Source organism: Thunnus thynnus, chromosome 17, assembly GCF_963924715.1.
Source record: "Thunnus thynnus chromosome 17, fThuThy2.1, whole genome shotgun sequence".
Taxonomy (NCBI): Eukaryota; Metazoa; Chordata; class Actinopteri; order Scombriformes; family Scombridae; genus Thunnus; species Thunnus thynnus.
In genome coordinates this window covers 19,334,816-19,359,241 of record NC_089533.1, presented here as the reverse complement: position 1 = coordinate 19,359,241, position 24,426 = coordinate 19,334,816, and the positions used below count along the sequence as shown (strand labels likewise).

General features: G+C 39.5%; 2 protein-coding genes across 3 annotated transcripts in view; one reads left to right on the top strand and one right to left on the bottom strand.

The window, feature by feature from the left end:
• Positions 1-1,166: 1,166 nt before the first annotated feature.
• LOC137168328 (neural cell adhesion molecule 1-B) lies at positions 1,167-9,337 on the bottom strand. 2 transcript variants are annotated; one of them, XR_010924264.1, is made up of 4 exons: positions 5,974-9,337; positions 3,343-3,433; positions 2,466-2,783; positions 1,167-2,387 (listed from the first exon to the last, which is right to left on the bottom strand). XR_010924264.1 is itself a non-coding variant. In XM_067570869.1 (4 exons), the coding sequence occupies exons 1-4, from the start codon at positions 3,533-3,535 to the stop codon at positions 2,014-2,016; spliced, it is 804 nt and encodes a 267-aa protein (XP_067426970.1). In that variant the 5' UTR covers positions 3,536-5,959; the 3' UTR covers positions 1,167-2,013. The 2 variants fall into 2 exon arrangements, 1 of the variants encoding a protein (XP_067426970.1); XM_067570869.1 differs by lacking the exon at positions 5,974-9,337 and adding an exon at positions 3,515-5,959.
• Positions 9,338-15,520: 6,183 nt separating this feature from the next.
• The window catches only part of LOC137168149 (alpha-1,6-mannosylglycoprotein 6-beta-N-acetylglucosaminyltransferase B), a 63,889-nt gene continuing 54,983 nt past the window's right edge, over positions 15,521-24,426 (top strand). The window contains exons 1-2 of the mRNA XM_067570645.1: positions 15,521-16,434; positions 17,823-17,935. Coding sequence (XP_067426746.1) covers positions 16,367-16,434; positions 17,823-17,935 — 181 coding nt within the window. The 5' untranslated portion in view covers positions 15,521-16,366. The remainder of the gene's footprint in view (positions 16,435-17,822; positions 17,936-24,426) is intronic.

Below are 24,426 nucleotides of genomic sequence, written 5' to 3'. Positions count from 1 at the left end.
CTAGTAAACACACACAATCACATTAATTGAAACAATCTACCGCTTTCTTGCCTCTCTCATTGATTTCCAATGTGTCTAATTTCGTTGTTGCTCTACTGGAGCAAATAAGCTCTATCCCCTGTGTTCTGTCCTAAGTAAATAATCTGCAGTGTGTATCTGCTCTCAGCAGGGTCTCCTCAGGTCATATTATCTTGCCTCTTAACTGCCTCTCCTGCACCAGTAGTTTGGTTTACCAGCACCAAGGCCCTGGGGATGGACGTCTTTTGTCTCTCTGACTCTGGAGCAGCAGCAAGTTGAAAAGGCACAGTTTGTCCTCATACAAACATGATCATTATTGATTTTTATGCCCTTCACTTGGCGCCATGATTTCAGTAAGATGTTTCTCTTTTCACCTTTTCTGCTATTTGTGTAACCTTCTCTGATATGATGAAAACCACATATGAAATCATGATTGTGCAACACAAGACTCGTTCATGTTCTTGCTTGCTGGCTCGATTGTTGACTCATCTCATTCTCCCAGTTGAAGGTAAACTATCCACTTGACTGACTGCAGAATTGAAGATGTTTTGCTAGTCATGGTAGAGATTTCATCACTTTTACATGCACAAGGTGATTCTGAATTTGGATTTTAATATCAGTTCCACAAAAGAGGAAATGCGTAACAATAAACTGACTGAAATAGAAAACACAACAGATCAGTCCTTACTGCTTGCCCCTCCCATCCACCTGAGAAAAACACAGGTGTGATTTGAAACTTGCCTCATCAAGCAGAGACATGATCAACAAACATTGAAGCTAAAACCAGGGAAGAGAAGCACATCCAACAGTCTTTGAAGCCTGCGGTCACCTTAAAACCCTAACTAGGTCAACAAAGACCACCAAACTAAAACAACCAAATTCTCATTCCTGTTGTCTCTGAAAAGTACCAGAAGATTTGCACAAAATGCAGCATTCCTGTATTTGTCAAACATGGCGACATTACTGAGGCAACACCTGAGGTTGCATGCCTGAACATCTCTCAAGCAACTATGTTTGCAGTGAAGTGCAGTGAGGAGTGTAAAACCAAAACAACCTTTTCACAGATTCATCTATCATAGAAGAATACAATGTACGAATCCTGTACGGAGAGGATGGAAGGTTTGAACGAGGTAGAAACCAACAGGAAGTTTACATAGACTGCATTTATTAAATTTTACACTCTGAGTATGAAGCATGTTACAAAACTGACTTTAAAGTCCTCAATGTGCAATCCACTGCATTTTGTCCAGACAAGATTAGCAACATCAACGGCTGTATTTTGGGTTAAATGTGAATGATAAACATCTTAGAACATGTGATAAAATGGCATCTGTGACTTTTTGTTGAGAACATAAAAGCAAATAAAATGGTTAACTGAAAAAAATTGAATAATTTCATAGCATGTTTTGACTCATGTGTCTCCAATGTATTCAATTTAACCACCGTGTTATGTCATAGTACTAGTGGCAAATTTCATCTCCTTCAGTGTTCATGTATTTGCAACACATTTGAATCTATGTGGACAAACAGACTGAGCAGAGTTCTCCTTTACAGCATTTACAATATATAGAAGCAGTGAATACTACTGATTGTTCTTGCATGGGAAGACTGCCTCCCTCTGGCCATCAGGAGGAAATGAAGGTTAACTACATAAAGAAGTTCCTGGTTACAGTGAGCATAAAACTAACATTAAAAACAAGAGTGATTATGAAAGTTATAAACCCCCTCTCCACAATAGACAGTTGTCTGTAAGCTATCAAATACAAGAAATTATATAGCATGTTAAAAAACACAACATATCCATTCAATGGCAGCATTGTACAATTACAAACATGATGTATTAGGATGGATAAAACAGAAAAATGTCCAATACGCCAAATCCTGAATCATTGCATAACTCACTGGCTCATTTTTATTTCTCTTTTCATTTTTCCATATTCCAGGTTCTTGAGAAACAAACTATCGACACCTGAAATCTGCCTGTTTGCATCTCATTTACATCATAAATTTCACCATCACCATTTCCGTTATCATACAGATCCACTGCAGTTTGGCTACACTCCCTGACGACCTGCCTGATGACCTCCCTGATTCCCCCACCATAGGTAGCTGTTTACTGGAGAAATACTTCTTGGCATGAGGTAGCCACAGTGAGCAGTTATAAGGCTGGGTCAGGTGTCCTTTCTGTACATTTATTGTACTTGTGATATCGTACCGTCCATGTTTGTCCTTAACTTCCTGCATGCTGGCAGATTCAGTTAAGTCCACATCCCCTTGGAACCAGTGGACTGTGCCACTGGGGTAAACTCCATTGAAAAAACACCCAGCATAAGTCTCATTGATAAAGGAGCCAGAACTTCCAGGGCAGTCTGCAAAGATCAAAGAACTTTTAGAAAGATAAAACAACACAGACAAAATCAAAAAAGAAAATGAACAAGCTAACTCACCTTGTATCGTAACAAAACTTGAATTGTTGTTTACTCCCATTTTGGAGCGTACTTTGCAAAGATATTTTCCATGGTGGATCGGCATCACGTTGATGAGAGTCAGAGTGAGCTTTTGGTGGGTCGTCTCTGCGGTGCTTTCACACATAACTTCAGGGTCATGTTTGCCGTTATATTCACACAATGTTTTATTTGTTCCCACCCAGGAAAATAATGTGATATCCGACAGACGTAATGAGCTGGTGTCACATGTCAGCGTCACATTGTCTCCACAATGTGCCACCACTCTAGGGATGGTCTGTACCCCCACAGCTTCACCAACTGAATTATCAAAGAGATGGAACTAGGTTAAAAAATCTTACAAAGTCTGATTAATAATTCCTGCAAATTAAATACACCATTAATTGATTTTTGATCACATTTCACTTTAATATTGCAATGTCAAAACTCAATATGGGAGTGACTAAAAAGAACACTGAGTTTGAATTGATAATAATTATTCTGTAAAAGTATCTAACTCTCAGCGAAAAAGCAAATATGCTAATTTTCCAAACATCAAACTACTCCTTCAAGTCCCAAAATGGGGTTCATGATGGGAGATTTACCAGAAAAAAAGTGAAAAAGACAAAAAAATCTATGTTAAACTTTACAAATACAGTGCTATTGTGTCATCTGTAGATCTGCTGTTTGTATTTTTCTCTTAAAGATAAACCACAACTTCTTTTTCCTTAAATCATAAAAAGTTTACCACTATTACACACTGATAAGCACACACTTTGTAAAGCCCTAGCATAACCTGTAAGCTTTTAAATCTGTTTACAAAAATGTTCTGATGAACACATCTTTTCATGCACTTTTCATGTACAAAACAAAGCCTCACCGGCACTGACTGCTGAAGTGAGCCAGATGATGGAAACCAAGCCAAACACATGCTGTGTCCTCGCAGCAGAGGAGAGACTGCTTGCTTTGATCTGTATTAAAATCAATATTTATCGCATTAGATGAAACAAACACGGAGCTGCATGAGGTAAAACAAATTTGTCTGTACTCACCATTTGTGTTCTTCTGAACATACGGCCAATAATGTTTTTCAAGTGTAGGATGATAAAGATTTAGGTCCACTGTCATTTAATGTGCTCGAGCTCAAAAGGACTTATGAAAGAACATTCAGCGACTCAGCATTTTAGCAGAAACTTCAGGCAGTGTCAAGTTTACACTTGGACATGAGTAGACTTGCCCTGGAATGAACTGACTCCTGAGACACAGTCAGAGTGAAAGTTTTCTGCCTTCTTCAACCCCTAGAACAAGAAAATAACCTGAGGATTATTATTTTGATACCCGCAGTACCATATAAGGAAACTGTCCTTGTGAGGATTGGCTTTTCTTCCCTGATTTGTGAAAATGACTGAGTTTTCTCAGTCATTTTTGGTGTTTCCTTCTGCATTTTCTGTTGACCCTTGCCACTGACAATAAGCAGTACTACAGCTACACATAAAGTTAGAGTGAGTTTATGCCATCCTTTGGTGATTACATCAGGAAAAGCTTAAAATAGGAGTTCAATTTGCTGTTTAAGGGCTGGTGGAAATAAGGACGTTGTATTTTCTTCAGGATGGGTGATTGAAGTGTCGAACCAGATTAGCAGCAACTTGAAACACTATATTTCAACTAATCCTGAAGGCTGAGATAATCATTTTTATTTGTCAACAGGCTTCAGACAAAATTCAATGATGACAGATTTCTGTATTTCTTTTTTTTTTTTTGTTCTTTCTATAATTAGATTTCTCCCTGAAATTCTTGTTACATCTCCTTTCTATGCATTTCTAGCTGGTTACCTATATTTTTTCCATGTAAGATTACTTTGATTATTTATATGTTTACTTACACTCACAAAAAGTCAATTAAGATAGATTTAGACTGTAAAATATATTGTTTATTATTACTATCTGGTACATTTATCTGAGTCACATTGTAACAGACGTTTGAGGTACTGTTTACGGTTTGGAGAAGATTCTCTTGCACAATCTATTATCTCAGTCTGACTCATTTAAACCACTACTCTCTGCAATGAAATGCCAAAAAATGTGACCTTACCTCAGGGTAGTGTTGAGCATGAAGCATCATGGCATTTGAATTTGTTAGATTAATACTTTCCAGCAATAAACCCTCTCCATTATCTCAGGATCAGCTATTGTTTGTTCAAGGAGTTTTGCTGGGGAGTTTTTCTTCAGGGAACACACAATAAATTTGTTTTACTTAACAGATTTTCTTTTAATTTGGCTGAAATTTGTTAAGCTGACACAGCTTGATCTGGAATGTGGCTGTAACACCAAAATAACAAACAGTGTAGGCTGTAATTAAACTTATAAAAGACAAAAGTACTAGGCTGATTTCCAACATTGCACTGCTACAGGGGGTACAAGTTTTTCTGTGTGCCTGGTACATTAGAAATGCCTCAGGTCCTGCAGACAGCAAATAATTTATATAACCTTTTATCTGTCTCTTTGTAAATCACAGCAACATTTACACACCGGATGTATTGGATTTCACAATACTTTCACCATCTACCTTTTAAAATCACAGGGAGATTCCGCCCACATTCTCCAATTTCACCATAAACAGTGAAAAAGAGCTGTGCCATAGGTGTGGAAGCAGGCCCTCATGATAGAGATTAAAAAAAACCCAGCTTGTATCCGCTAGAAAAGATATCTATCCAGACATACCACCTGTCTTTTGTGCTAGTTCTACTTTTCTTACTTTGTATAGATACTTGTTTTTTCTCTTACCTTCTACTTTTTTGATTGTCATGCACCACAAAACCAAGACAAATTCCTTGTATGTGCAAACTTAAAACATAAATCTGATTCTACTTCTGACATCTCCAAATACCACTGATAAAGAATGACAAGATAGGCGAGCGTGAAATTATAAATTACTCTTCCTCGCCATGCAGACAAGATGCATTATCAGCTTTCATTAGTAAGGCATTTTTTATAGCAGGACAAAATAACAGCTAATCTTTTAATTTTACGCAAATTCAATACGACTCGACAACTTAACAACACTGAAGAGTCTACAGCCATGCTATCAGCTCTGTGATGTGTTATTATGTTTATCCATCTATATCTATATCTTTATATACAGTCTATGGGCTCAAATTTGGCACAGTGGTACTTTGAGCTAAATGCTAACATCAACAAGATAACATGCTCACATATATAATGTTGTTTTTACCAAGCAGATATAATGTTTAGTGTGTTAGCATGCTAACATTCACTAATTAGCACTGAGCACAGTTTTCAGATGAAGCTGATGGGAATGTGATTAGTTTTGCAGGTATTTGGTGACAGTCTGCTTTATTACTACCCAAAGGGGAAATACCTTTTGTCACTAGCCCATGCACAGGCAAAGAAGAATTGGCAAGAATAGGTAGATTAACTGGCAACAGGTTGAGGCAGGTATTATAGGCTGAATCATACTGTAAAAGATCTGGCAAACAATACGAATAAATTACCCTTGATTCTATTCCCACAGACAGAGCCACTGGGAAACCAGGTAGCAGGTCATGGGTGATTAGTGATGAGCCTCAAGTATGCAAGACAGGGGAGTACACTGAGGGCACCTGGTTGACAGATGAGAGGAGGAAAACACAACAGCAAGAAAACCTGCAACAGCATGATGAGTGAAGGCACAACAGCTAACCCTAACAGAGATGGAAAGGAGTATGATTTGAAACCAAGTTTTCTTTCCTCAAGACACAAGACAAGACAGTTCAAGACAGTTTACCTACACCTGAAAGACAAGGGACACTCTTTCAAGGACAACAATGTGCATATTTTGGATAGGGAGAACAGATGGTTTGAAAGAGGAGAGAAGTAGACCATCTACCTTAAAGTAGAGAAGCCATCTCTCAACATGGGAGGAAGTCTACGACACCACTTATCACCCACCTTCAATGCTGTCCTTTCCTTCCCAGGAGACTTAACAACCATTCACATTCTGGCTCATGTGACAACTCCAATGACTACCTCATGTGACTCCAATGACACTTAATGACTGTCATTACAACAGCCAGGAGCACTAACGAGTTTAGTGGTATCAATGACCTTGATAACGACTCCACAGAGGTTAAATACTAGTAAGAATGGAAGAAGCCCCTTCGATGAGAAACATCTTCAGGTATCTTCAGCCAAGTCCAGTTGCCCTCGATTCAACACTCCTTGGATAACCATGACCTGGATGACTGAGAATTTTCACAGACATCCTCAAGACACCAAATCAAATATCAAAGTTATCAGACTATTTTTCAGAGTTGAAAGTGGTCCTGCTCAGTTTTGTTAGTGTTGTAGGAGGACAACCGCTTGTTCTTTAATTCTGTTAACTAATCTTTGATTCTTAAGGAAAATAAGAGACAGACTCCCTGGATTCCTAAGGGATTGTAAGAGCAAACCATCGGCCTGCAGAACTGACCTTTGTAACCCTAAGTGGGGGTTTGATCAGTGATGCTCAACAGACTCAAAGACCTCCCAATAAACCATTTTGATAAGTTGAATTATGACACGAACCAAAAGCATGAATTATTCCTAAAGGTCACTTGGACCAGGGTAAAACAACTCCCAACTTAGAGGGAAGACAGACTCTTATCACCAAAGCCATAAACTAACCCACATTCCTGAGGACTTTGTGAAGCCCCCTTTCAAATCTAAGTCAAACCTGAAATTCATGTAAATTAAATGTCTGATCATCATGCAACTTATACTGGGCCGTAAAGTATACCCCTGCAGCCCCCGCAAGGCGGGGGGGCCCCCCGAGGTAGGGATGTATAATAAGAGCTGGATAGGGCGCCGCCGCTCAGCCTTGCAGCCAATTTTTCCCAGTGGCCACTCGCGGTATTGCAGTGAAAAATCCTCCTGCGGACCAAAAAGGATTTTCCCCATAGACCACCATTGTAGAAGAGACGCCTGTAAAACTGTTGACAGGACCCCTCGAACTGCAAACAACGTTCATTATGACTCTTTCTGTTATGAACTTTTGATCCATGGAGGTTTTATGTTTGTAAAACCTTCCTCGAGCCGAGAAAAGCAATTTAAAAATCTGTGACGTCATCACAATGTCAATTCTATGTGCCGAGCAGGGGGTCGTGGGTGGGGCCAGCGGGGGAAACACTGTCGCTGCCCGATTATCGGGTAGCGATGCAAATCGGGCAGCGACAAACACTACTGTGCATATTCAGTGGGCCACACAATGCGGAAGCTAACCCGGAAGCTAGAAACTTTTTTTGACGTATGCTCCAGGCGAGCAATTGTCGCTGCCTGATTTGCATCGCTACCCGATTTGTATCACGCATGCGCATCACTGCTCGATCTACACCGCTCATGCGCGTAAACTTTGACAGCTACGTACGGCATCTCCATTTGGACAAACAACATTAGAGTTGAGTTTAACAGTTTCTGTCACTGCTCGGTACCTGACGTTACAACAGTACTACTACATCCACAAAAATGAAAACTTTCGAGTATTATCAACTTTTGAGAGATTACATATCTAATGGTGTATTTCACCCCAGTCTTTCCAGGATGGAGCGAAGTGAAATGCACCATGCTGCTTCCAACTTTACGTGTGTCATGATCTGTCCGACTCATTAACGTTATCTCACCTAATATAAGTTAACCCAATATGAAAACATAAACAATGCATCACGCGTCTGAATTCAACACTGATTTGTCTCTAGGCGTGTCAGTCATTTAATTTGTCGTTGTCATGGCTGTTGCTACGACGCTTGCAGCTCTTTATGAATGAAACCGTCAGTATGCTAACGGTTAGCCGTCCTGCTGAAGAGCGAGTCGGACTTTTCTAAAATATGTCACCCTACGTTAGTAGTAAGGTTATTGGTTGCTAAGCTCTTTTTTGTGTGTAAATGGCCTAGTGCTTCAGATCACACCTAACATCCATCTGTTCTGTATTGAACTACAACTCTTTGTCTGTATTTCCAAGATAACAACGAACAAAAAAAGCTATTAAGACCTCTCAAATAATCAAGAAATTACTTTGTACTAAAAATAAATAATTTGCAAAATATATGTTTACATATATATGTTTAATTATGTTTACACTCGCGTATGCACCACGCAGATCGGACAGTGACAAACTCAACTCTAATGTTGTTTGTCCAAGTGGTGTTGCCGTGCTTAGCTGTCCAAGATGGTCGACCTGCTTGCATATGCGTGATGCAAATCAGGTAGCGATGCAAATCGGGCAGCAACAGCAATATATGGATGTATAAAGAGAACTGGATACAGTACAGAAAGAGCGCCAGGCTTTGAAGCCAATTTGACATAGCGGCCAAACTGTGTAATTACAACGTCACATGATGCACACTGGCCCAAAAAGACTTTTTCCCATAGACTTACATTGTGAAAGAAACGTCTGTAATTCAGCGGATACATTTTTCTGAGCGTCACAACCCCCATGAAATGACTTTTCTCACTATCAGAATTAAATGCATTTGGTCTGATCACATTTCAAAAGCCTAGAAGAGCTGCATGATTGAATTGTTTTATCCCCATTCAAGTTAGCCGGAGGGCTAAACCAGAAGTAGCCGAAGATCCGGGTACTTTCATACTGGGAAGTCGATTTTTTTTGGCTTCATGCGCCACTGAGCAACTTTCATAAGAATGAACGGGGCCCCGACTCCGACACTGTATCCAGTTCTCTTTATACATCCATGCAGCAATTCCTATAGGACTGAATGGGTGCCATTTTTAGCAAGAAGAATACGAAGAAGCAGAATACGAAGAAGAATACGAAGAAGAATACGAGTACGAATACGAAGAAAAAGGAATACGAAGAAGAAGAAGAAGAATACGAAGAAGAATACGAAGAAGAAGAAGAATACGAAGAAGAATACAAAGAAGAAGAATACGAAGAAAAAGAATACGAAGAAAATACGTTTAGCTATTAATAAATGTCTTCATTTATCCTAAAATTGTTTGGTTGTTTCTTTGAGCTGCAGTAAACAGAGGTCACTGTTTGGGACAAGAACTTACAATCATGAGACCGATTCATTGATTAAATTGAACCAGGGTAAGTGCTCCCTCCTGGCACTAACAAATCCTAACCAAAAAGGAGGTGGTGCCCCCAATAATGAGGTAATTCATTAATAAAGTGTTAATACTCCTACAGTGTTCAATGGGTTATTGCCTACAATCTTCCTTTCAGGTGAAAGACAGATGACAGTAACTGAGGAAAATAGTGAAATGTAAAGTTTTCTTTGATCTGTCAGGATCATATCTGTACAAAAGAATGAGAAAGAAGAATAGAACAAAGAAGAATCTGAAACTGATTGGTATTTCTACTGTACGGCACAACTTGGAAGCTTAACAAACACAGGTGCTATCTTACAAACCTTATATCTGTCTCCTTTTCATTTTTTGGGGTTTTTTTGTATAGTTTTTACTTCACAAGTGAAACCTGAGAATATTAGTTCACATTCATAGAGTTTTCTACAGTTTTGAGTTATGAGTATGATACAGTATATAGTATAGATCTATTTGCAGCACAGAGGCATTTAATGTTTTAATATTTCCTCATCTTATTTTTGAAATCAAACAAAAAATGATGGCAGGTAAACACAGTTCAAAGATTTCAGGCCTATGTAGTGTGCAGTGAGTTTGACTTTTTCTCAGGGCACCTTTCTCACATGTACTTCAGAAAAGCTGCTTTGTACCCTGAGGGCAAACCTTTCATTCTAATTGGATATAAGGCTCCAGCTTCTGTCATCACTTGCCATTTTGCTTCTGGTGACAATTACCTACAAACAGTGCAGAGATGCACTGCAGTGCTCAAAATGTATATACTCAACTGGGAATTTCTCAGCTTCACCCAAAAAGCCTTTAAAAGTCTCCTTTCCACATTAAATTAATCTTAAAGATTTAGAATTGTGAAACAATGATTATCAAGTAACAACCCTGTGCAGACCGCTTGTGTTTACACTGTTTATTGTTTATTGTGCGAGTTATGTCCACTGATATCTTAATCTACCAATACATTATATTTAATGAGCTTATATGTTTTACGCTAAACTAGAAAGTAACTTAATGGTAAATGGACCGCATTTACATAGCGCTTTACAATTTGCCTCTCATTTACACCAAGCCAGCATGCAAGGCACTGGCCTAACAAGCCAGAGCAAATTGGGGTTTGGTGTCTCACTCAAGGACGAGAGGAGCCTGAATCAACCCACAAACCCTGTGATTAATGGACGTTAAATATGGTGTATAGAGTATATTTTCCTCTGCATATAATAAGTGAAATTATAATGTTTCACAAATACTCTGCAAAGTGCAAGTGGGGAGTGGTAACACTGGAATCCCCCGCATACCATCCAAGACAATGAACGGACCATGAACATAATACTGTCACACCTGGCCAACAGTCAGCTCAACTAGTGAAACTTGAACTGGGACTTTCAAAAAATCTCTCCATTCTTCCAAAAAAGTAAATGTAGCTGGCTTTTCTGGGAAGTTTGCCTTTCACATAAGTTTGATCTGTTTATATTCATATACAACACAAAGAGTGAGCTTATACCTGTATTTACAAGCTGCATATTTTGACAGATTCACTTCTTTTCATGCAGTGTGACGGTGAGGGGTGTGCCAGAGACTTGAATTCTTTGAAACTCCTAAAATAACTCGTAAGGTGCTATTCTGCAGATGCAGTCACTCGAACAGGATGTACACACATGGTGTACGCTGTACCCTTGCTGTATAACTGTGTTGTAGAACACATTATAAATATTAATCAAGCTGAGTCTGCGAGTCTGCAAGTATACATTTCATTAAATCATTATGTAAATATATTTCTGTGAAATGTAGCTGCCATGAATACATGTGGTTCACCACTTGAACCTCTGCAGAGAAGAGAACTCAGCCTGTCATCTTTATAGCTCATCTCTGCTGGACCCTGTGGTGTGCAGACTCTCAGTTACAGACATCTTTTAGTTTCTATGACATGCACAGCCATTAGGACTTTAATGGATCATCTGAATCTTGATGGAAATCTATGAACGAACATCAAGACTATTACTGCGTTTTCAGCACCAATATTAGAGCAGCACTAAGGCTGTGTCATTACTCTCATTTACATTAAAATGTGTCATGAACGTATGGTGATGTAAAGAACTCCTCTGTGAGAAATAACTGATCAAATGTAGCTGGTGAGCATAGAAGGCTGGAGAAAGGGACATGAATTTAAATAAAATCTTGTTTTTAAGGTGTCTGATTGGTGTCATTTGATGTCAAAAATCAGCTTGGTGCTTGCAGTTAATTGCAAGTTATAAAAGAATGGCACAGGCTGGTTTCTCTACCTGAAACATTTTGAATGACTGTGATTTGACAGCTGCTGAAAGGAATGAAACCCAGAGTCAAAGCAGGGCTGCATGGGCTCGTATGAGCAGATTAGAGAGTCTGAGTTTGTTCACGTCTTTTCAGTTTGTCTTTGATTGTGTACTAAAGACTGTGGCTGCGTGCTGAACATTTGAAAAGGTGATCTCTGTTCAATGGAACAACTTCTGATATGTAATTTAATCATCTTGTGGTCTCCAATATAGACTAGAATGAATTATTGTAGCCAATATTTTTATCATCAAGTGTCATACGCCCAAAGGTTCCCAGTCCACATGGCTTCCAAGACACCACTTACAGAGGCAAGAGAAAAGGAAAGCAAGCAAATAGGGGGCTGTTTACATAATGTGTTAAACATATTATATCAGATATAAACTTAAGTTAACATACAGTGTTCTCATATGTTAGTGTAATGTATTTACAATAACAAAAACTGAGCTATCTCTTGTAATGTATGCCTGGCAGACTTTAACATGAAAATCATGATAAGATGAAAAATGAAATGAAATTGAGAAAATAAAAAGTGAAAAATAAAATGCATTTCATTCATTCAACCTCCTGCACACAGACAACTTTCTGTCCTCTTAGACTAAATGGAAGCATGCTGTTTGCACAGCCAAGGGCAGCAGGATGCTAAATAGATATTCAATCAATACAGTAGTATCCATTAAAAAAAAGAAAAATACTGAAAGCTATCCTCTGTGATTAGATTGATTTCTCTTATTTTGCTGAGATTACCATACAACCGGGCACATAACATGGTATAACAACTACACTAGTGATTCCCAAGCAGAGATAGTTATCCCATTGGTAATTCTGCCAGGGGGTAAGTGGAAAGATTGTGGAGTAACGTTAGCTCAACTCACTAGTAATGGATAAACTGTACAAATAGTTAGCTAATTAATGAATAAATGGTTAAAATTGCAAGCTAAAAGAGATGGAGACATTGATGAATGTCCAGCTACTGCTATTCCAAATGGTGGGGCTGTGCAGGTGGGTAGAGTGGGGTTGCAAGGTTGGCAGTTTGATCCCCAGGCTCCTCCTGTCCACATGCAGAAGAGTCCTCAATGTGTGTGTTTGTAAATACGTGGAAGAGTGATATATTGTGAAGTACTCCGGATAAAAGTGCTATATAAATGCGGCCCCTTTACTATTCCAAATGCAAAATGATGAAACTGACCTAAACATGGAGAGTTCAACTGTATGAAAAAAAGTAGCATGGAACCTGACAGGAGGTGCCAATGAAGACACAGGTTTTATCTGTAAGGGGCCATGGGGGTAAATCAGACAAAAAAAGGTTGGGAACCACTTAAATACAGAATATCAACCCTGACCAATAAAAAAAAAATCTTCTCAGGTGCCATCACAATGATTTTAGTTTCAGGGGACAGAGTTATAAGTACTTCAGATATTTGAAATAATTACTCCAGAATTTAACGCACTTTGGGCATGCCCAGTACATAATGTATGTGTTAGACCTTGTGGAGCATGTGACAGTTATCATGTTGCTCAAGAAATGATTGTTTGGCCATTTTAAACCACAGTTGTACAGTACTAAGAGGATATTTTACATGTATAGTGTTTTCTCTTCTGGTCTCCTATCCACCAGCACAATATTGATATTTTCACCTGCTCTGTCTTTTAGTGTTTGGGGATTTGAAGTAAACTTAAAGATTTCTTCATTCATTGAGTTGTATCTTTGAATTTGGCTGATATCAACCATAAACTACTTTGCACTAACTCCAAATTTGCCACCCACCGCAGGTTAAATTAGTTTTTGCTTTCCTGTTTGTGTCATGCAAATATATGCAAGGCTCTTCTGTTGTTATGATTACTTGGCCTTTTCCCTTTTACAGACATCATGGCAGTCGAGTCCACAGAAATACACTAGAGACAGGAAGACATTTCTGCTTCGAGTGAAGCTCAGCAATGTTATGCGGGCTGAAATTCTGTGAGTATTTTCTGCCACATTCCAGGCAGACAAATAATTGTAAAAAGACTATTTGCATAGTACATTGGATTTTCTACCCATTTTGCAATGAAGCTCCAGTAAAATTAAATAGTTTCATTACTGCATTTCTGCCTCTTCTTTTCCCAGGTGTATGTCTCCCTGTAAAATACAGTGTTTAGTTTAAATGAATTACTTTTAAGAGTTTTTTGTCCTTGGGGATTTGCTTCTGTGAATCTTCAGTAAAGCAGAGGGAGTCCAAACCAAACAGTGGGAGGGAGAGAAAAACTGCAGTGGAAGTAGGTACTCAAGAGACAGTCAGAGAGAAAGATAGAAAGATAAACACAGTGAAGGAGAAGGAGGCAGTATATGTCAGCGAAATAGCAAATATTGTGGATAATGCAGTGGTGGAGATGTCAACATGATGCAGGAGAAGGGGAAGATGACTATGAGTAAGCAGATAAAGAAGAGAGATAAAAATGAAGGAGGGGAAATGACATAGGCTAAAGGGAATGAAAGAGAGATTTCTGAGAGAGTTCTGCTGCTGGTGTGTCCGTGGTTAAACTAAAGGTGACATTATCACTCATCGTCTCCTCACTGAAGGGAAGTGAAACTTTATCTCAGCTTCAATGAACACTTACTTATCCTTGAGAGTGATTTGCTTATTTGTACAGCCACAGCCAGACATTGCTTTCAAATAAAGGGCCAAATCACCTTCACAGACACACCTTTTTGTCACTGATTACTCATGCGGAGGTTTTATTTTATGTCCTGCAGCACCACAGTTAGTCAGACAAATGAAGACCAGTCATGTTGTAGTAATGTGATCTGTCCGGTGGTTCATTTTAAATCTCAGCCGGGGCTTGTAATGTCAGCAGAGCCAGTCTTGTTGGGCTGTGGGCCAAGAAGCAAGAGCAGCAACAGGAAGAGCCAAGGCCCAACATAGTCAGTGTAAAGCGAGTTGTCATGGCAACAGAGGATGCTGCCTCTCGTTGTCCATTAGGCTGACACTAGATGTGAACTTTTTTTATGTGAGTTCTTATCCCTTTTTTCCCTCCAAGATGGCACACTAGGTAAGCAAAGGTCAAGTCACTATATTTACTTTATTGTTTATTTTCTTTTTCTTCACCCATGTTTCTTGTATAGCCATAGCAAAACTTAAAAGATAACAATAGCAATAAAAACAGAATAGATGTCAAAAGGCTTGTGTCAGATTTCATTAAATTGTTGTAGAAGCTCATCACAAAAGCAATTGATTATGTATAATATTTCTGTTAATGTATGAACTGTTCATAATGTGATGAAATGTCCCTTTTTAAGTCAAAAGTGATCAATGCATCTTATAAACCAACATCTTTACATTATCACTTATATGTCAAATTATAATTTGTTCCATGGTTGAATTCTCAAATTGATCATGAAGACTGGCACGAACATTTTGACAAATCTGACTTTTTTTTAATCATTATTTTTAAATTTCATCTGTATTTTGTCGCTGGATTTTACTGTCCTCTGAAAACCGCAAATAAAGAAAACAAGCTACTATTATCTTTTAAATAGAGCATAGAGTACTGTATGTTTCACACTAAATTCAGTGTATTCTGTGTTCAGTCCGGTGGGTGTCGCTGCCGAGCTGCTGTCTGTCTGCAGGTTCCCAGTCGGCGCTGTCCATGGTGCTGAAATGAGTCCAAACACCTCAGAGGCAACAATTACAATGCTCCCTTTAAATGTATTTTTGAAGACTTTTCCACGTCAGTGTTGGGATTATATAGTGATCTGCTTTGATAAATTGATAAATTGATCTTCAGTTGGATGAGATTTACGCTCATGTCTCCAGAAACCCAGAGAGTTCATGTCATGATGAATTATTCACTGCCATCAATCTAGTGGCCTCTTGAGGATTTAATGCATATTAGCAAGCTTATTATCTCACTCCACGACTGCTTTAATTATTTTACTTGTTTCCAATAATATTAACATGTTAAATTTACTTACTTATACGGATTGAGACACTTATTGTTCATCCCTTCATCCAGGGTCTGTTCTCGTTATGTATCCACAGAATAAACTTTGGTTTTCCAGTATGAATCATTAGATGGCGCTATCAGTAGGCTAAACGAGTCCCATCTAAAGAAGTATTAAACCAGAGGAGCGAGTCTGTGCTTCATCCACTCAGAGGAATTCAAAGAACTCTGCAGTCCTGTCGTATTGCACCTCCACTCCGCTATGTTTCCAGGACATTTAACAGTGTTAGGGATAAAATCATAACTGCTAACAGGACAGCCACCCAACATTTGCCCCTAATTTTTCCTCTGCAGATCAGTCCGCAAGCGGGAGGAGGACTATCGACCCGCTGCTGCAGGACTCGCCGGAGGGATTCCGGCTGAAGTTGCTCGCAGCACCACACTGACAGCAGTCAGGCTGAGAAGTTGCCTGTTTCACCACCACGCTCACCGTCCATCCTCTGGACTCGGGTTGAAAGTTATGGTTTTGACGCTGGTTGTCACACGGACTTGCACCATGTTAAGGAGACCCGGAGCTTTCTATGTGTGTGGAAAATGATTGCAACCAACAGCGACCTTTCCATTATGGTGAGGAGATGTCTTCTCACTTTCAAACCGTTCAGGTAAGAACATGTTCTCCTCGATTTATTACAGTTTTTTACACCATTTGCTGACATTTAAAAATAACAACAGCAGACTAAGTTCTCTTTTTCACATAATGTGACGGGTTTTTATTTATTGTTTCCGCAACATCATGAAAATAAATATGTATGTATATGGGGTGAAATTAAAAAATAATACAACAAAAACGGCAAAACATTTTAGGTATCTGATATGACGTCACTGTATATAAATACACTCGTGGTTGTTGGAGACCGTTGGCATTAATTGGAGCGACGGGACGCCCGTTGTGCCACAATTAACGTTTGCTTGCGCAGCTAAAAGTTTCACCACCAGCAAATGGGGAGGAGAGAAAGCACATCAAGCAGCCACAAACTCATTAAAACTTCCAGGTTTGACAAGATAGGTTGTATAAAAGCTCAATGACCCGTTGTGAGATGAGTAATCACCATGGCAGTGATGATGCCAGTGTATCTGTCAGGTATAAAGTCCTCAGATGTTTTATAGCTTTCTGAGTGAAAACAGTGGCATGACACATATTATTATGCGAATTATTATGCTCATAGCCTACACAGCAGTGGCTGTTACAGAGAGAAGAGGTCTAACTGTATAATAGGTGCAAAAGTCACACAGCGCTGCATGCTTCCCTGAACATCAAATCCAAATTATTCCCCATTACCTCACATACTGGGTAGTATTAAGGCACTATCGCTCACTCAGACTCTAGCTGTGCCTCTGTGTTGTCAGTATGATGCCTTATAAAAATTCAAGAAAGCAATCTGCACTCTACAGAATGGAAATGTGACAATCTGTCCTGCAGTTTACAAACATTTACAAACATTTTCTCAGCACGACTCCCGGAGCGTGCAGACGAGCCTTTTTTTTTCTTTTTTTTTTAGCTAATCGGTCCAGAGCGTTTGTTTCAAAGCTGGAGAACTCCAGCATGTGTTTGCTGTGTGTTCACTGCTGCCTCCAAAATGCAGCTATTCGCCTGTAATTTGATGCTTTCATTTTGGATGTTTGCTCACTGAGCACAGTGTGATCCATTGTAATGGTTCGTTTGAAATGACACAGTCAAGCGAGTACACAATGCTTTTCTGTGGGTTGATTGGTACAATATGAACTTTGAGAAATATGTCCACGCTCCATAAAGCCTCACGGTGGACTTAACTCAACTCAGAGTAACTTTATTGACTTTAAGTGAACTCTCTTGCACCTCCTCTACTGTGAAATTGAAGAACATGCCTTGTCTCATAATTTCCCTTCTTCAACTTCCTTGTCCTCATCTATCATTTATACTCTTTTTCTTTTCTGTCTTATGCGCTCTAACCTTGTGTCTTGCTCTTTTGTCACTAAACCGCCCCCTTCTCTCTGCCTCTCCTTCCTGCAGGATCTTTGTGGTGGGGATTGGTTTCTTCAGCCTGTGCTTTCTAATGACCTCTCTTGGGGGCCAGTTCTCGGCCAAGCGACCCGGAGATTCCCCCTTCACCGTGCGAGCCGAGGGTAAGCCAGCAGTTACTCCTCAGGGCTGCTTGATAGCCTCTGACTCCAGTGGCTGTGCCCTGCGCTGGTAATGAACGGGCAGGAAGCTTGCTGAGTGCTTCGCGGGGCTTCCTTGATTGCTGCCAGCGGGCTGACAGACCTGGGCCCACATGCATAAAACTCAGTGCAGATTCACTGTGTGCACGCACAAAGCCAGACATATGCATATGTATTCTTTTCGTCAGATTTATAAAGCTGTGTTACGCATGGTTGTGTTTTTTTTTTTTTATAAATCTCTGTCAGAAATGGGTGCACGTGCACGAGCCTCATCTCCACTCCCACAATGAGCCATACATGGATGAAGACACGCAGTTAACCGCGCTTTCATATCAATTCGTCTGTGCACCTGTCAATGAAACAAACGGGAAAGAAGAAGCGCCGTTTCACCGATTGTGTTGGACCGGCGGGGTTCTCCAACAGCCAGAACAGCTGTCATTACGCGCGACCATTACGCACGGCTGTGCTTATGGCGTCCATATCATTAATTCTTCACATGGAGCTGTAAACCATCGTCAGCAGTGATATCTCAGAAATGTAATCAATGATTAGTTTGTAGCGCTCATGTCTAAAGTGACTTTACAAGGTGTGACACAACTAAGGATAAAATAAAAAAGAGTATTAACAGCTTAATAAAGTGTTGAACTCCCGTGTAAATTAAAATAATGATAGAAATTAATCACACAGAAATAATTAATTATTGTTATTTTTTATAAATGTGTCTTTGATTGGCATTTTACAAATCCCTGTGTAAACGGTTATCAACCTAAACAATGTTTTACTCAAATATCTCGTCTCTCACCTTATATTTCATCTCCACCTCATCACATCACCCTCAGATCTCTGACATGTGTACGCCGGTCTGAAGAATGCATGAGGTGTTCTGTTTTTATAAACACCAGTTTATTCGCGGGAAATGGCGTGTACATGGTTTTTGTGCGTCGTTTATGCATCTGGCCACTGCTCACTCTGCTCATCAGCAGAATCGCCGAGAGGCTTCTCTCATCTACACCTCCATCTTATTTACACCTAGTTTCATCGCTGCTTATTACCCAAATGACCTTGTTCTGACCCACATGAACATTTTCAGTAGAAGTAGTAGCTGTAGATTTGTGATGGCTGAGGTATGATTCTTATGTTGCTGTGTTGAGATGCTGGTTACATTATGGTTACTGTTGCTGTATGTATTCATGTGGGCAGATAATGCAGACACTCTAAACTTATCATGTATAGGAGGTTTTTACCAGTGGAATTCTTCTTGGAAGCTTAAGCAGAAACAAATTATTTCAAACATGAACTAATCTGGCAGTGAAGATTTAAAAGTGAAATTAATATTTGTTTCAGCCTGACAGTTATGGCTATCACAAAGCACAAGGTATCAAGTTTTGGTTAATGAAATCTCCTTAATATCTTCATCAGAAAAAAGGCAACTCAAAAATAGTTGTAGCTGGTATCATTGACCTTGCAGAGATCAACAAAAACAAAGCGATGCCTGAAAAAAAATCAAACTATTTCAGAGACATCGTCCCTGAGAGAAACATGTTATCTTTCTCTGCACGTCCTCTGTGTTTGCACTATGTGCCTCTGCATATAAACCACTATAGAACAAGCCATTTGGGAGAGTCTGTGTTGGCTTTTGGACTATTGTCTCTCACTGTTTTATTGCTGCCTGGCACAATGTTGACACTGCATGTCATCCTCTGCAACGGATATCAGCTGGCACAAGAGAATGCAATGCTTCTATCTATCACAACTCATCCAAGGACACCAGTTGTTTGTAGTTTGTATTTGTGAAATATTACACAGATCTGAATTTATTTATATTCAAATTAGGCAACAGTAATCAGTTCAACCTTCTTGAATAATGCAGTTTGTTTCTATCAGTAAACTGCACGTTGTTTGTTGTGTAAAGATAGTTTTGAAATATTTTTGATTGACAGAGTTGAATGATTGTGGATTAGATAATAAAGGCTGTAATATTGGCTCACAGTAGTTTCCTTGGGTTCGTCAGTGTAATTCTGAAAGTGTAGTAACACAGGGACTGGTGCAGTGAGGTGCATCAGGTGTCATCATGGGAGACAGTTTCAAGGATCTCACCCATTTATGAAACAGTATATGCAGAGCTGGTTCACGGTGAGGGAGGGAGAGAGAGAGAGAGAGAGAGAAGGGTGTGTGGTGGGGTTGTAGAAGACAGGAGAGCTGTCTGATTAATTAACCACTCTCAGGCTATAGTCAAGGGAAGGCATCCGGCCTCTAGCTCATTAAAGACTGCCTTGTCGCAAACCAGGGAGAGCCAGGCTATGTAAATTATTATCCTCTGTGTGTGTGTTTGCATACGTGAACATGGGCATGTTTGGGAATGTGGATTAGCAGCGTGGGTAGTTTGCGCAATGAACGAGCTGGGATGAATTGTTCAGCGGAGCAGCACCTTGGTAGTATTTACTGTAGTGTACACACCCATCCAGCCTCTGCTGCTGGACACACGTGATATTTTGAATCCGAAAGGGTAAATAAAATAGCCAGCCAGTGCTGAGAAGAACCACCACCCTGTTTATTACTCGTCTTGTGACATGCAACAACCGTCTGAAGAGCAAAAGGTGTAAAAAGAAATATGTAATTGTCTTTCCAGCTTCTCTTTCTCTCTCCTCTCTCTGCCTTATATTTCTCTTTCCAGCTCAGTCTCTTGTTCTTGATTTTATATTATTTTTGTAAAAAATGTTATCTAAGAGGTACTCCAAAACCTGCTTTTCAGGTTTCCGCATCCAGAAACAAGCTCTATTTTTTCTGCAGAGCAATCGATTTCTACTGTGTGTCCATGATACAACTTGGCACTATTCAACGCCAGAGAGCCAGAATAACACCGAGTCGCATTTGGATATCGAGCTATATCCAGATTTAAAATGCATGCGTTTCCTTCATTACTTCCCTTTGAAGCTACAGGAAACTAATGATGTGGAAAAGAAGTAAGAGTGGGGACAGAGGAAGACTATTTCTACCGGAGTGGGAAGCATGAAAGGTGGAGGCATTTGATCCTAGATATCTTAAAGGCTCCAGTGGTGTTCTGTAGCTTTCTAATAAGCTCTTTGAAGACCACCTTCACAGTGTGTCCTTTTACCACAGGGGTCTTAATGCAGCTTTGCCACAAAGAGCGAAATAGGCCTGGGAGGTTTTATCCCTGGTCAAAGCATGACTAAATGGTTCAGATGTTAATGTGTTCGCTCTTCCTACCTGCAGGCTCCATTACCTGAGTTTTTTTTAAACCACCATCCTTTAAGTGATGGAAAAATCTGTTTTGCTGCAGGGAAACAGACAGTCACATCCCTCAACCCCCTTGCCAAAGCGAAAGCATATCATTTCTAGAATATTTACCTCCTCGATTTGAACTTCTACTGTATATATTTATTCTGCTAAATTGCTGTTGCCACAATAATGGGTTGGACAGAATAATAGAGCAACCGCCTACAATTTGGTGGCTGGACCACTGGAAGACTGCAGGATTTAACGTGAATGAAAACCTGCCTTTTTCCGTATAGTTTTAATCAATCACTGAGTGGAGTAACAGAGCATCAGGTGTGCAAGGAGCATCATGTTCACTGCGATCCTTTTCACAGACAGCGACAGAACTTTTTTATTTCATGGCTCAGCAATCTCCACTACGTGATGCATGAAAATGGGTATTTTCTGACACTGCTCATAGCAGGGGGGGGCGGGAGTGGCATTTGCAGGTCTATAAAAGCTGTGAACTTTAGCACTTTGTTTGAATGAAAAATTGGATAAGTAATCTCCTTAGAAGCGATCTCCTCCAGCGTGTGTAGATGTTATGAATAAAAAAAATGACCTTTGCTACCGATGGAATTTCACCAGTAGTAAAGAATAACTGCAGCTGACTGCCCGGCTCTGTGGAGGTGTGAATAAAAGATGACTGATCATTGTTCACTCTTTCACAAGCTCCCATGTCACCAGTGATTTTCTCTTGGACGGTGAGGCAGGTACAACAACAGGGGCTGATTGTTGTTTCAGTCGTGATGGGCAGTGACACTTCACTAGATTCAACTGCAAACTTGTTTTCGGTGACTCAGATTGCCTTATTGGGGCATCCAGCTTTGTTTTTTTAAAAGAATCATTTAATGTTGAGGCTTGTCTACAACATACAACATTATTTGGCATTACAATGGACACATTTTAGACAGAGATTATACTGTATTTTTTTCCAACCTAGACTATAGTTATCACTGCACTTGACTGTTGATAAAACCGGTTGGTGTTGGTTTAATTTTGTGTGTAGGAGTGTCGGTGTAGACCTATCAGTTGATTAAATTGTCTCCTGGGGATAACAGTGAGAAATGAAGTACTACAGTTTTTAACTGCAACTGCTTCTGTAAATTATCTGCACTAATGTTGTTTCCTCTATGTGAATGTGGCCTTGAGGTCAGTGCGCACACACGCACTACACACAAATACAATCCATTTCAAAGTCATTAACACACTATTTACACAGCTGCTAATTAAAAATGTAACAGCGACTAAAGATCAGCTGCTCTATCATGGTATAATTCTATCTGAAAATGAATATAACAGGGACACAGTGTGAAGTTCTTCATTCGCTACATATTGTTGATCAGACACTGTCATCTATGTAGGATGAGTTGCAAAGTGGGTCATGAAGTTCACTTTCAGGCTTGGTTTAGGTAGCATTTTCTATTCTTGTTGTTTCTTTTGCATGCATGCAAGACTTTTTCTGTGTGAAAACAGGAAACAATGTTTATGCCAACGCTCATCATATTTTTATGGTTCGGTGCAATCTGAGCAGTGAAAGCATAAAAGAGAATAAAACTCCTAAACTCCTGTCCTGGAAAATGATTGTTTGCTGTGACACTCTGCAGTACCAGTGAATAGTGTGTGTTTTTTGTAAGGATATACCAGCCGACCCTGTGCTCTGTGTCTGAGTCAGCCTTTCCTCACCTTAACTGCCAGGTGTGCCTTGTTTTTTTCACAACAATATGGTTTAAACCTGTGGTGAATCAATAAAAGTAAGGCTGGAGTGTTTCAGGGTGTGCAGAAAAGCAAAACACAACCATGTTTCTAACAAACGTGTATATCCATATACTGTGTGCAGAGTGAGGGGCTACAACTAAGGAAAGAGACAGATTCAGGTTTTAATTGAAGCTACAGAGTAGAGCATTAAAGAAAAACCGGTGCATGTAGTTTCCCCCTTTTCCAGGCTGTCAGGCACAATAAGAGGTTGGAGCTGCACAGAGGATAAGTGACAGAGGTTTTCTGCTCTAATAGCTTCTGGATCTGGCAGCTCCCCCATAGGTGCCAAACAGAAGAGAGAAACTCAATCTCAATCAGCCTTTTCTGTAATGAATATTTGAATTGGAGGAGTGAGAGCAGAGGAGGAGGTTTAGCTGTGCATGTTAGAGTGCAAAGCAGGAGGGAATGTATGAATTTTTCCTGGTGACAGGTGAGATGGAGAGGTCTGACCCCGAGCTCCCTTGCAAAGAAAACTAGGCAGCATGCATATCAAGGATGACAGGATTTATTTATACGGCTCCTGATGGTGCCAATGGGGAGATGAAAGAATTGCTGAATGTGAATCAAATGTGACACGCTGCTACAATCAGTGTTTTTGTTGATGCATTAATTGCTAAAGGTAGAGACATTTTGCCATTTTATTGAGCTCAGTGTAAAATACAATTTCATATTAGATGTTGTAGAGCCATATTCGTACTTGATTCGGTTCATGTTGACATTGTTGACAAAAATTGTCTACAATGCAGTAAAGATTCTGTCGTTCTCTACTTCTGTATATTCAAACTTTGGTAGCTAAGAGGAAAAGCAAACAAAAATCATCTGTGTTTAAATAAAATAATTTCACTTGTGTTTACAGTTTATTCTATTCACCAGTGTACAGTTCTAATTACCATGTAATGATGCTTTCCACATACTGTGGAGATGACATGATCTGCTCAACACCTGCATTACACCCGAGCCAAGAAATGAAATTAGCCTCTTTAATGAACGTTTACAAGCTACATATCCCCAAAATGTGTTATAACAGTGGACGGAAATTCATTCACCCAGTTTTTTTAGGATATTTTTTATAGTGAAGTAGTTGAACAGTAGATTTGAAAAGAGACATCAAGCTCTGCTATTAATACTTGAGGATTAATGAATTATTGAATGAAAGAAAGATGTTTTCTGTTCAACCATTATATTTCAAAATAGTGACTTAGGTTTTTTCTCAATTAGAGGGAAGCCCACTATTTTATTTGCAAAAGGCTGTCCTTGTAAATAAGAACTTGTTAAGTGACTTGACCATGGCTCTCTATGAATCAATTATTACTTTATAGTAGAGCTGTAATTATTAGTCGATTAATCAATTAGTTGCCAACTATTAAGTTAATCATCAACTGTTTCTATAATTGATTAATCATTTTGAGTCATTTTTTCCA

What these genes read in the sequence shown, in the direction of transcription:
- LOC137168328 (XM_067570869.1), bottom strand. Translation starts at nt 3,535, where the DNA reads ATGTTCAGAAGAACACAAATG. An exon ending in TGTTCAGAAGAACACAAATG is followed by an intron (nt 3,434 to 3,514) that starts GTGAGTACAGAC and finishes ATTTTAATACAG; the next exon opens with ATCAAAGCAAGCAGTCTCTC. An exon ending in AAGTTTTGTTACGATACAAG is followed by an intron (nt 2,388 to 2,465) that starts GTGAGTTAGCTT and finishes TGATCTTTGCAG; the next exon opens with ACTGCCCTGGAAGTTCTGGC.